Source organism: Melospiza melodia, chromosome 31, assembly GCF_035770615.1.
Source record: "Melospiza melodia melodia isolate bMelMel2 chromosome 31, bMelMel2.pri, whole genome shotgun sequence".
Taxonomy (NCBI): Eukaryota; Metazoa; Chordata; class Aves; order Passeriformes; family Passerellidae; genus Melospiza; species Melospiza melodia.
In genome coordinates, this window is record NC_086224.1 from 2,790,705 (window position 1) to 2,803,542 (window position 12,838).

The 12,838-nt window shown below is 57.1% G+C and overlaps 1 protein-coding gene across 1 annotated transcript; it reads right to left on the reverse strand.

The window, feature by feature from the left end:
* Positions 1-112: 112 nt before the first annotated feature.
* RAB5B (RAB5B, member RAS oncogene family) lies at positions 113-11,590 on the reverse strand. Its single transcript, XM_063179357.1, has 6 exons — positions 11,572-11,590; positions 8,483-8,673; positions 6,626-6,777; positions 2,978-3,100; positions 1,796-1,889; positions 113-797 (listed from the first exon to the last, which is right to left on the reverse strand). Exons 2-6 carry the CDS (start codon positions 8,643-8,645, stop codon positions 682-684), a joined length of 648 nt encoding a protein of 215 aa, XP_063035427.1. The 5' UTR covers positions 8,646-8,673; positions 11,572-11,590; the 3' UTR covers positions 113-681.
* Between the last annotated feature and the right edge of the window lie 1,248 nt (positions 11,591-12,838).

The following is a 12,838-nucleotide window of genomic DNA, read 5'->3' on the forward strand; positions in this document are numbered from 1 at the left end:
CTTGCGGCCCTGCGGGCTCTGGGTTCAATCCTGGTGGATCCTGGCTGGGTCTGGGTTCAATCCTGGTGGATCTGGGCTGGATCCCAGCTCAGATCCCAGCTCAGATCCCAGTGGATCCTCAGTTGCTGCAGCACTGCCCGCGGCCCTGCGGGCTCTGGGTTCAGTCCTGGTGGATCCTGGCTGGATCTGGATTCAATCCTGGTGGATCTGGGTTCAATCCCAGCTGAGATCCCAGTGGATCCCAGCTCAGATCCCAGTGGATCCTGTGGATCCCTCAGTTGCTGCAGCACTGCCCGCGGCCCTGCGGGCTCTGGGTTCAATCCTGGTGGATCTGGGTTCAATCCCAGCTCAGATCCCAGTGGATCCCAGCTGAGATCCCAGTGAATCCTGTGGATCCCTCAGTCTGCAGCACTGCCCGCGGCCCTGCGGGCTCTGGGTTCAATCCTGGTGGATCCTGGCTGGATTTAGGCTGGATCTGGGTTCAATCCCAGCTGGGTTTGGGCTGGATCCCAGCTCAGATCCCAGCTCAGATCCCAGTGGATCCCTCAGTTGCTGCAGCACTGCCCGCGGCCCTGCGGGCTCTGGGTTCAATCCTGGTGGATCTGGGTTCAATCCCAGCTGGGTTTGGGCTGGATCCCAGCTCAGATCCCAGCTCAGATCCCATCAGATCCCATGGATCCCTCAGTTGCTGCAGCACTGCCCGCGGCCCTGCGGGCTCTGCTCGCTCAGGTCCACGCCCCGGCCCCGGCCCCCGGCCCCGCTCGTGCTCTGCGGCTCCGTCTTTGGCAGCTTCTTGGCTGCAACGGGAAACTCACGGTCATTCGGGGTGCTTTGGGGTCATTTGGGGTGGTTTAGGATCATTTGGGGTGGTTTGGGGTCATTTGGGGTGGTTTAGGATCATTCGGGGTGGTTTGGGGTTATTTGGGATGGTTTGGGATGGTTTGTGATCATTTGGGGTTATTGAAGGTGATTTGGGATGCTTTGGGGTGATTTAGGATCGTTTAGGATGGATTGGGATCATTTGGGGTGGTTTGGGGGTTATTTGGGGCTATTTAAGGGGATTTGGGATGGTTTGGGGTGATTTGGGGTTATTTGGGATGGTCCAGGATGGTTTGGGGTATTTAAGGTGATTTGGGGTGGTTTGGGATGGTCTGGGGATCATTTGGGGTTATTTTAGGAGATTTGGAATCGTTTCAGATCCTTTGGGATGGTTTTGGGTTATTTGGGATGGTTTGGGATCATTTGGGATGGTTTGGGATCATTTGGGATGGTTTGGGATCATTTGGGATGGTTTGGGATCATTTGGGTTGGTTTGGGATGGTTTGGGATGGTTTGAGATGATTCTGAATCATTTGGTTTGGAAATGGGGCAAGCTCAGAACCTCAAAACCCCTCAGGACCCCCCAAAAACCCCTCAGGACCCCCCAAAAACCCCACAAAACATCATTGAAACAGCCCCCACAAACCCCTCAGAACCCCCCAAAAACCCCCACAAAACTCCTCTGAAACAGCCCCCAAACCCCTCAGAACCCCCCAAAAACCCCACAAACCCCTCAGGACCCCCCAAACACCCCCCCAAAACTCCTCTGAAACAGCCCCAAAACCCCTCAGGACCCCCCAAAAATCCCTCAGAACCCCCCAAAACCCCCACAAAATATCATTGAAACAGCCCCCAAAAACTCCTCAGGACCCCCCAAAAACCCCCAAAACCCCCACAAAACATCATTGAAACAGCCCTAAAACCCCTCAGGACCCCCAAAACCCCCTCAGGACCCCCCAAAAGCCCCCAGACCCACCGATGGCCAGGAAGAGGTCGTTGACATTCATGGCTGTCTTGGCCGAGGTCTCCATGAAGAGCAGGCTGTTGTCATCAGCGTAGGCCTGGGCTTCCTGCAGGGGAAAAAACTCATCAAAAACCCCAAAATTCCCCCCAAAAAAACCTCCAAGAATTGCTCAGAACAGTCACAGAAAAATCCCAAAAAACAACCTCAAAAAATTCCCCAAAAATTCCCCCCAAAACCCCACAAACTCCCAAGAAAAACCCTAAAAATTCTTAGACAAAACTCCACGCATTTCCAAAAAAACTCCTCCAGAAATTCCCAAAATTTTTCCAAGAATTTCCAAAATTCCCCAAAACTTCCCATGCCTCGTATTCCACCATCCAAAAATTCCTCCTGAAAAAATCCCCAAATCCCCCAAAAATTCCCCAAAAAATCCCCAAAAATTCTCCTCAAATCCCCCAAAAATTCCCCAAATAAATCCTGAAATGCCCCCTAAATCCACCCAAAAATTTCCAAAATTCCCCAAACCCCCCCATACCTTGTACTGCACCATCAAAAAATTCCCCCCAAAAAATATATCTAGATCTCCCAATAGTTCCAAACTTGCCCCCCCCCAAAAAAACCCCAAAATTCAAAAAATATTCCCCAAAAAATCCCCAAAATCCCTCAAAAATCCCCCCAAAAATCCCTCAAAAATCCCCCCAAAATTCCCCAAAAAATCCCCAAACTCCCTCAAAAATCCCCCCAAAAAGTTCCCAAAATCCCTCAAAAATCCCTCAGAAATCCCCCCAAAATTTCCCAAAATCCCTCAAAAATCCCCCCAAAATTCCCCAAAAAATCCCCAAACTCCCTCAAAAATCCCCCTAAAATGTCCCAAAAATCCCAAAAAGTTCCCAAAATCCCTCAAAAATCCCCCCAAAATTTCCCAAAATCCCTCAAAAATCCCCCCAAAATTCCCCAAAAAATCTCCAAAATCCCTCAAAAATCCCCCCAAAATTTCCCAAAATCCCTCAAAAATCCCCCCAAAATTTCCCAAAAAATCTCCAAAATCCCTCAAAAATCCCCCCAAAATTCCACAAAATCCCTCAAAAATCCCCCCAAAACTCCCCAAAAAAATCCCCCAAATCCCTCAAAAATCCCCCCAAAATGTCCCAAAAATCCCAAAAATTTCCCAAAATCCCCCAAATCCCCCCGTACCTCGTACTCCACCATCCTCTTGCTGGCCAGGTCAGCCTTGTTCCCAGCCAGGGCGATGACGATGCTGGGGCTGGCCTGGCGCTGCAGCTCCTTCACCCAGCCCCGGGCACGGGCAAAGGTTTCCTGGGGGGGATTGGGGCTGAGACCCCTCCCCAAATATCCACTGAGACCCCTCCTCAAATATCCCCCGAGACCCCTCCTCAAATACACTAAGACCCCTCCTCAAATCCCCTGAGAATTCCAGACCCCCCTGCAGCTCCTTCACCCAGCCCCGGGCACGGGCAAAGGTTTCCTGGGGGGGGATTGGGGCTGAGACCCCTCCTCAAATACACTGAGACCCCTCCCCAAATATCCCCCGAGACCCCTCCCCAAATATCCCCCGAGACCCCTCCTCAAATCCCCTGAGATCCCCAGACCCCCCTGCAGCTCCTTCACCCAGCCCCGGGCACGGGCAAACGTATCCTGAGGGGGGATTGGGGCTGAGACCCCTCCCCAAATACACTGAGACCCCTCCCCAAATATCCCGAGACCCCTCCCCAAATGTCTCCTGAGACCCCTCCTCAAATCCCCTGAGATCCCTGAGACCCCTCCTCAAATATCCCCTGAGACCCCTCCTCAAAAACCCTGAGAATTCCAGACCTCCCTACAGCTCCTCCACCCAGCCCCGGGCTCGGGCAAACGTCTCCTGAAAGGGGAAATTGGGGCTGAGACCCCTCCCCAAATACACTGAGACCCCTCCCCAAATATCCTCTGAGATCCCTGAGACCCCTCCTCAAATCCCCTGAGATCCCCAGACCCCCCTGCAGCTCCTTCACCCAGCCCTGGGTGTGGGCAAATGTATCCTGGGAGGGGAGATTGGAGCCTGAGACCCCTACTCAAATACACTGAGACCCCTCCTCAAATATCCCCTGAGACCCCTCCCCAAATATCCCCTGAGACCCCTCCTCAAATACACTGAGACCCCTCCTCAAAACCCTGAGAATTCCAGACCCCCCTGCAGCTCCTTCACCCAGCCCCGGGCACGGGCAAACGTATCCTGAGGGGGGATTGGGGCTGAGACCCCACCCCAAATACACTGAGACCCCTCCCCAAATATCCCAAGACCCCTCCCCAAATGTCTCCTGAGACCCCTCCTCAAATCCCCTGAGATCCCTGAGACCCCTCCTCAAATATCCCCTGAGACCCCTCCTCAAAAACCCTGAGAATTCCAGACCTCCCTACAGCTCCTCCACCCAGCCTTGGGCACGGGCAAACGTATCCTGAGGGGGGATTGGGGCTGAGACCCCTCCCCAAATATCCACTGAGACCCCTCCTCAAATATCCTGAGACCCCTCCTCAAATCCCCTGAGATCCCCAGACCCCCCTGCAGCTCCTTCACCCAGCCCCGGGCACGGGCAAAGGTTTCCTGGCGGGGACTGGGGCTGAGACCCCTCCTCAAATATACTGAGACCCCTGAGACCCCTCCCCAAATATCCCCTGAGACCCCTCCTCAAATACCCTGAGACCCCCAGACCCCTGTGCAGCTCCTTCACCCAGGCCTGGGCTCGGGCAAACGTTTCCTGAGGGGGGAAATTGGGGCCTGAGACCCCTCCTCAAATACACTGAGACCCCTCCTCAAATACCCTGAGACCTCTCCCCAAATATCCCCCGAGACCCCTCCCCAAATATCCCCCGAGACCCCTCCTCAAATATCCCCTGAGACTCCTTCTCAAATTCCCTGAGATCCCTCCTCAAATATCCCCTGAGACCCCTCCCCAAATATCCCCTGAGATCCCTGAGACCCCTCCCCAAATATCCCGAGATCCCTGAGACCCCTCCCCAAATACACTGAGACCCCTCCTCAAATATCCCCTGAGACTCCTTCTCAAATTCCCTGAGATCCCTCCCCAAATATCCCCTGAGATCCCTGAGACCCCTCCCCAAATACACTGAGACCCCTCCCCAAATATCCCGAGACCCCTCCCCAAATGTCTCCTGAGACCCCTCCTCAAATCCCCTGAGATCCCTGAGACCCCTCCTCAAATATCCCCTGAGACCCCTCCTCAAAAACCCTGAGAATTCCAGACCTCCCTACAGCTCCTCCACCCAGCCCCGGGCTCGGGCAAACGTCTCCTGAAAGGGGAAATTGGGGCTGAGACCCCTCCTCAAATACACTGAGACCCCTCCCCAAATATCCTCTGAGATCCCTGAGACCCCTGAGACCCCTCCTCAAATCCCCTGAGATCCCCAGACCCCCCTGCAGCTCCTTCACCCAGCCCTGGGTGTGGGCAAATGTATCCTGGGAGGGGAGATTGGAGCCTGAGACCCCTACTCAAATACACTGAGACCCCTCCTCAAATATCCCCTGAGACCCCTCCCCAAATATCCCCTGAGACCCCTCCTCAAAAACCCTGAGAATTCCAGACCCCCCTGCAGCTCCTTCACCCAGGCACAGGCAAACATTTCCTGAGGGGGGAAATTGGGGCCTGAGACCCCTCCTCAAATATTCCGAGACCCCTCCTCAAATATCCCCTGAGACCCCTCCTCAAAAACCCTGAGATCCCCAGACCCCCCTGCAGCTCCTTCACCCAGCCCTGGGTGTGGGCAAATGTATCCTGGGAGGGGAGATTGGAGCCTGAGACCCCTCCTCAAATACACTGAGACCCCTCCTCAAATATCCCCTGAGACCCCTCCCCAAATATCCCCTGAGATCCCTGAGACCCCTCCCCAAATATCCCCTGAGACCCCTCCTCAAATCCCCTGAGATCCCCAGACTCCCCTGCAGCTCCTTCACCCAGCCCTGGGTGTGGGCAAACATATCCTGGGAGGGGAGATTGGAGCCTGAGACCCCTCCCCAAATATCCTGAAACTCCTGAGACCCCTCCTCAAATATCCCCTGAGACCCCTCCTCAAATATCCCCTGAGACTCCTCCTCAAAAACCCTGAGAATTCCAGACCCCTCTGCAGCTCCTTCACCCAGGCACAGGCAAACATTTCCTGAGGAGGGAAATTGGGGCCTGAGACCCCTCCTCAAATATCCCGAGACCCCTCCTCAAATATCCCCTGAGACCCCTCCTCAAATATCCCCTGAGACTCCTCCTCAAAAACCCTGAGAATTCCAGACCCCTCTGCAGCTCCTTCACCCAGGCACAGGCAAACGTTTCCTGAGGGGGGAAATTGGGGCCTGAGACCCCCCCCCCAAATATCCACTGAGATCCCTGAGACCCCTCCTCAAATACCCTGAGATCCACCCAGGACCCCCTCAAATCCCCCCAGGACCCCCCTGAGACCCCCAAATCCCCCCCAGACATGGTTGGTGATGTTGTAGACCACGATGGCAGCCTGGGCCCCCTGGTAGTACCCCCTGAGACCACCCCTAAAACCCTTCAGGACCCCTCAAATCCCCCCAAAACCCCTCAGGACCCCCTCAAATCGCCCCAAATCCTCTCAGGGCCCCCCCAGATCCCCTCAGGAGCCCCCTGAGACCCCCAAATCCCCCCCAGACCTGGTTGGTGATGCCATAAACCACCATGGCCGCCTGGACCCCTTGGCAGTGCCCCTGAAACCCCCCAAAACCTCCTCAAATCCCCCCCAAAACCCCTCAGGACCCCCTCAAATCGCCCCAAATCCCCTCAGGGCCCCCCCAAAGCCCCTCAGGACCCCCCAGACCTGGTTGGTGATGTCGTAGACCACGATGGCAGCCTGGGCCCCCCGGTAGTACATGGGGGCCAGGCTGTGGTAGCGCTCCTGCCCCGCCGTGTCCCAGATCTCAAACTTCACCGTGGTGTCGTCCAGACAGACGGACTGCGTCAGGAACGCCGCTGGGGACAGGGGACAGGGCCACCAGAGTGTCACCAACCCACCCACAGAGACATCACAGTGTCACCAACCCAGCCAGGGACACCTCAGAGTGTCACCATCCCACCCACAGAGACAGCACTGCACCCCAAACCCAGACAGACAGACGGACTGCATCAGGAACGCTGCTGGGGACGGGGGACAGGGTCACCACAGCGTCACCAGTGTCACCAACACGGCCAGGGACACCTCAGAGTGTCACCAACCCAGCCACAGAGCCATCACTGTGTCACCAACCCACCCTCAGAGCCACCATTGCACCCCAAGCCCAGCCAGACAGACGGACTGCGTCAGGAACGCCGCTGGGGACAGGGGACAGTGTCACCAGAGTGTCACCAGTGTCACCACAGTGTCACCAACCCACCCAGAGAGCCATCACTGTGTCCCCAAACCCACCCAGGGACAGCTCAGGGCATCCCAAACCCTCCCAAAAAGCTCTCCCTGCACCCCAAATCCCACCCAGGACAGCCCCAGACCCCTGTGGGATCCCCCAAATCCCTGTGAGGTCACCCCAAATCCCTGTGGGATCCCCCAAATCCCTGTGGGGTCACCCCAAATCCCTGTGGGATCCCCCAAATCCCTGTGAGGTCACCCCAAATCCCTGTAGGATCCCCCAAATCCCTTTTGGGATCCCCAATCCCGGCTCACCACCAATGGTGCTCTCCTGGTACTCGTGGAACTGGCCCTTGACAAAGCTCATCCTGCACCCCAAATCCCACCTGGGATCACCCCAAATCCCACCCAGGACAGCCCCAGACCCCTGTGGGATCCCCCAAATCCCTGTGGGGTCACCCCAAATCCCTGTGGGATCCCCCAAATCCCTTCTGGGATCCCGGCTCACCGCCGATGGTGCTCTCCTGGTACTCGTGGAACTGGCCCTTGACGAAGCCCTTCCTGCACCCCAAATCCCACCTGGCATCACCCCAAATCCCTGTGGGATCACCCCAAATCCTACCCCAGACCCCTGTGGGGTCACCCCAAATCCCTTTTGGGATCCCCAATCCCAGCTCACCGCCGATGGTGCTCTCCTGGTACTCGTGGAACTGGCCCTTGACGAAGCCCTTCCTGCACCCCAAATCCCACCTGGCATCACCCCAAATCCCACCCAGAACAGCCCCAGACCCCTGTGGGATCCCCCAAATCCCTTCTGGGATCCCGGCTCACCGCCGATGGTGCTCTCCTGGTACTCGTGGAGCTGGCCCTTGACAAAGCCCTTCCTGCACCCCAAATCCCACCTGGCATCACCCCAAATCCCACCCAGAACAGCCCCAGACCCCTGTGGGATCCCCCAGACCCTTTTGGGATCCCCAATCCCAGCTCACCACCAATGGTGCTCTCCTGGTACTCGTGGAACTGGCCCTTGACGAAGCCCTTCCTGCACCCCAAATCCCACCTGGCATCACCCCAAATCCCAGACCCCTGTGGGGTCACCCCAAATCCTACCCCAGACCCTTTTAGGACCCCCAGACCCTTTTGGGATCCCCAGACCCTTTGGGATCGCGGCTCACCGCCGATGGTGCTCTCCTGGTACTCGTGGAACTGGTGCTCAACAAAGCTCATCCTGCACCCCAAATCCCACCTGGGATCACCCCAAATCCCACCCAGGACAGCCCCAGACCCCTGTGGGGTCACCCCAAATCCCTTTTGGGATCCCCAATCCCGGCTCACCGCCGATGGTGCTCTCCTGGTACTCGTGGAACTGGCCCTTGACGAAGCGCAGCACCAGGCTGGACTTGCCCACGGCCGACTCTCCCAGCAGCACCAGTTTGAACTGGCAGATCTTACTGGGCTGCGAGTGCCCGTTGGGCCGCTGGGCCCCGCGCGCGGCCATGGCCGGGCTGGGCGCTGGCACCGCGCTCCTGGGGACAGACGGACAGGGTGGCACGGGGTCAGCGTGGGGGACCACCCAACTGGGATGGGGTCAACCCAACTGGGATGGGGTCAACCCAACTGGGATGGGGTCAACCCAACTGGGATGGGGTCAACCCAACTGGGATGGGGTCAGCATGGGGGACAACCCAAATGGGATGGGGTCAACTCTACTGGGGTCAGCCCAACTGGGATAACCCAACTGGGATGGGATCAACCCAACTGGGATGGGGTCAGCATGGGGGACAACCCAACTGGGATGGGGTCACACCACTGGGATGGGATCAACCCAACTGGGATGGGATCAACCCAACTGGGATGGGATCAACCCAGCTGGGATGGGGTCAGCATGGGGGACAACTCAACTGGGATGGGATAACCCAACTGGGATGGGGTCAACCCAACTGGGATGGGGTCAGCATGGGGGACAACCCAACTGGGATGGGGTCACACCACTGGGATGGGATCAACCCAACTGGGATGGGATCAACCCAACTGGGATGGGGTCAGCATGGGGGACAACCCAGCTGGGATGGGGTCAGCATGGGGGACAACCCAAATGGGATGGGGTCAACTCTACTGGGGTCAACCCAACTGGGATAACCCAACTGGGATGGGATCAACCCAACTGGGATGGGATCAACCCAACTGGGATGGGGTCACACCACTGGGATGGGGTCAGCATGGGGGACAACCCAACTGGGATGGGATCAACCAAACTGGGATAACCCAACTGGGATAACCCAACTGGGATGGGGTCAGCACACGGGGACAAGCTGGGTGTGATGGCACCGCGGTCCTGGGGACAGACGGACAGGGTGGCACGGGGTCAGAATGGGGGACAACCCAACTGGGATAGGGTCAACTCAACTGGGATGGGATAACCCAACTGGGATGGGGTCAGAACACTGGGATGGGGTTACTGGGATGGGGTCACCCCAACTGGGATGGGGTCAGAACACTGGGACGGGCTGGGCACAATGGCACCGCATCCTGGGGGCAGACGGACAGGGTAGCACGGGGTCAGAATGGGGAACAACCCAACTGGGATGGGGTCACACCACTGGGACGGGATCACCCAACTGGGATGGGATCAACTCAACTGGGATGGGACCACAGAACACCAGGATGGGATGGGATGGGGTCAGAACGTGGGACAACCCAACTGGGATGGGGTCACTGGGATAGGATAACCCAACTGGGATGGGGTCACTGGGATGAGATAACCCAACTGGGATGGGGTCACTGGGATGGGATAACCCACTGGGATTGGGTCACTGGGATGAGATAACCCACTGGGATTGGGTCACTGGGATGGGATGACCCACTGGGATGGGACAACCCAACTGGGATGGGACAACCCAACTGGGATGGGACAACCCAACTGGGATGGGATAACCCAACTGGGATGGGATAACCCAACTGGGATGGGATAACCCAACTGGGATGGGGTCACTGGGATGGGATAACCCACTAGGATGGGATAACCCACTGGGATGGGATAACCCACTGGGATGGGGTCAGAACGTGGGACAACCCAACTGGGATGGGGTCACTGGGATAGGATAACCCAACTGGGATGGGATAACCCACTGGGATGGGATAACCCACTGGGATGGGGTCACTGGGATAGGATAACCCAACTGGGATGGGATAACCCACTGGGATGGGGTCAGAACGTGGGACAACCCAACTGGGATGGGGTCACTGGGATGGGATAACCCACTGGGATGAGCTAACCCAACTGGGATGGGATAACCCAACTGGGATGGGGTCACACTACTGGGATGGCATCAGAACACTGGGACCAACCCACAGGGATCAGCCCCTGGGATGGGACAGGCTGGCCACCCAGGGGATCCCAAATTCTGGGGCAAGCCTCAGTTCTGGGGGATCCCAAACATCCGAGGAATCCCAAATTCTGAGCAATCCCAAAGTCTGGGTGATCCAAAATCCCAGGGAATCCCAAATCCCAGGGAATCCCAAACTCTGGGTGAGCCTCAGTTCTGGGGGATCCCAAACCCTGAGGGATCCCCAGCTCCGGGCAAGGATCAGAACGCTCCGTAATGAGAGAGAGAAACACCCCCAGAATGGGAAAGGGAGGAGAAAAAAGCCCCAGAACTGTGAGGAAAATGTTCCCAAATAGGGATAAACCCCAATAATGGAGAGTGAGGCAGGAAAAAAAACGCAAAACAGGGGAAAACCCCAATAATGGAGAGTAGAGCAGGTAATCAACCCCAAAACAGGGGAGAAACCCCAATAATGAGAAAGAGAGCCCAAAACAGGAGAAAAACCCCAATAATGGGGAGAGGATGGGAAAACCACCCCCAAAACAGGGGGAAAATACCAATAATTGGGAAAGAGCGGGGAAAAAACTTCCCCAAAACAGAGAAAAAGCCCAGATAACGGGGAGGTGGCAGAAAACCACCCCCAAAACAGGGGGAAGACCCCAATAATGGGGAAGGAACAGCAAAAAAATACCCAAAACAGGACAAAAATCCCACTAATGGGGAGAGGACAGAAAATAACAACCCCAAGAGAGGAAAAAAATCCCAAAAATTGGGAGGGGGCCTAAAACCCCTCCAAAATGGGGGCTCCCCCTCACAACGAGGCAGTGCCGCTCCCTTCAACCCCAAGCCGGCCAAGCCGCGACCCCTCCGGGGGATCTCAGCCCGGAATCCCCCGGTTCAAGGCGGCCGCGTCCCCCTCAGGCCCGGAGCCCCCTCCCCAAATCCCCACAGGGGGGTCCCGCCCTCCCCTCAGCGGGCCGGGCCGGGCCCAGCGCGGTTCCTCCCGGTTCCCCTCGGTGGTCGGGCGCTGTCGGTGCCCGGTGCTGCTCCCGGAGCGCTCCCGGTGCCACCGGGACCCCCCGCCCGCCCCTCCGGTACCTCCGGGCCCTCCCGGCGCGGCCCCGAGCGCACAAACAGCGGCTCCGCCAAGCCCTCACGGAGGGGGGCGGGACTAAGTAGGGTGTGGACCAATCAGCGAAGAGCCCGCCTTTGCGCTCCGCCAATGGGAAGAGAGGAGGGCACCGCCCCGCAGTGCGCCACCAGTAGGTAGAGGAGAATGGGTGATGGACAGCAGGGCGGCCAATAAGGAGAAGAAAGAGCATGGCCAATTGGGAGGAGGGAAGGCGGTGAGGAGGCGGGGTTTGTGCTGAATTACACTGCAGGCTACCAATGGGAAGAGGAGACGCGCGTGAGGGCGGGGCGAACAACAAATAAGGTGACCGAGGGGGGCGGAGCCCCGTGTCTGCATCCCCCAATGAGAAGGCGGGCGGAGATGAAGCCTCGCCCAATCAGAGGAGCCGCTGTCTATGATTGACAACGGGGAAAGCCGGGAAGGCGCATGTTGGGGGCGTCGCTTAGACGGACCAATCAGAACGCTCCGATGGTGGGCTGGGCGTGGCTTATATGTCAGGGGGCGTGGCCTGAGAGGCCCCTCAGGGGGGCTTGGGGACAATTTGGGGACATTTTGGGGGGGTTTGGAGACAGTTTTGGGGCTTTCAGGTGGGAATTTAGGACATTTTGGGTGCATTTGCAGGGATTTTAGGGGGTTCAGGGACATTTTTTGGGGTTTTGGGGACATTTTGGGACATTTGGGGGGGGGGGGGGGTGAGGTGACAGGCCACCCCCAGAGGTGACAACGCCACCCTGACCCCCCCCCCCCCAAATGAAAAAAAAACCCAACAACCAAAAGAAATTTTATTACAAATTGTTCGCCTAAAAATTACCAAAAAAATTTCGGCTCCAAAAAGCGCGAAGGGGGGGAGGGGACAAAGGGGGGTAGGGGACAAAGGGACATCGAGGGGGTGGCATTGGGGGAGGGGTCAGCCTGTAAGTGCCACAGAACTGGGGGGGGGGGGTGGCCTTGGGACCCCTCCTGGGGACGTTTTGGGGACAATTTCGTGGATTTTGGGGTCATTTTGGGGACATTTGGGGGACAATTGGGGACATTTTGGGGACAATTGGGGACATTTGGGGGTGTTTTGGGGACATTTTGGGGGTCCTGGGGCCATATGGGGACATTAGGAAAAGTTTTAGGGGCATTTTGGGGGCTTTTAGGATCATTTTGGGGCCATTTTGGGTTATTTTAGGGACATTTGAGGGATTTTGGGGACACTTGGGGGGGAATTGGGGACAACTGGAAGAATTT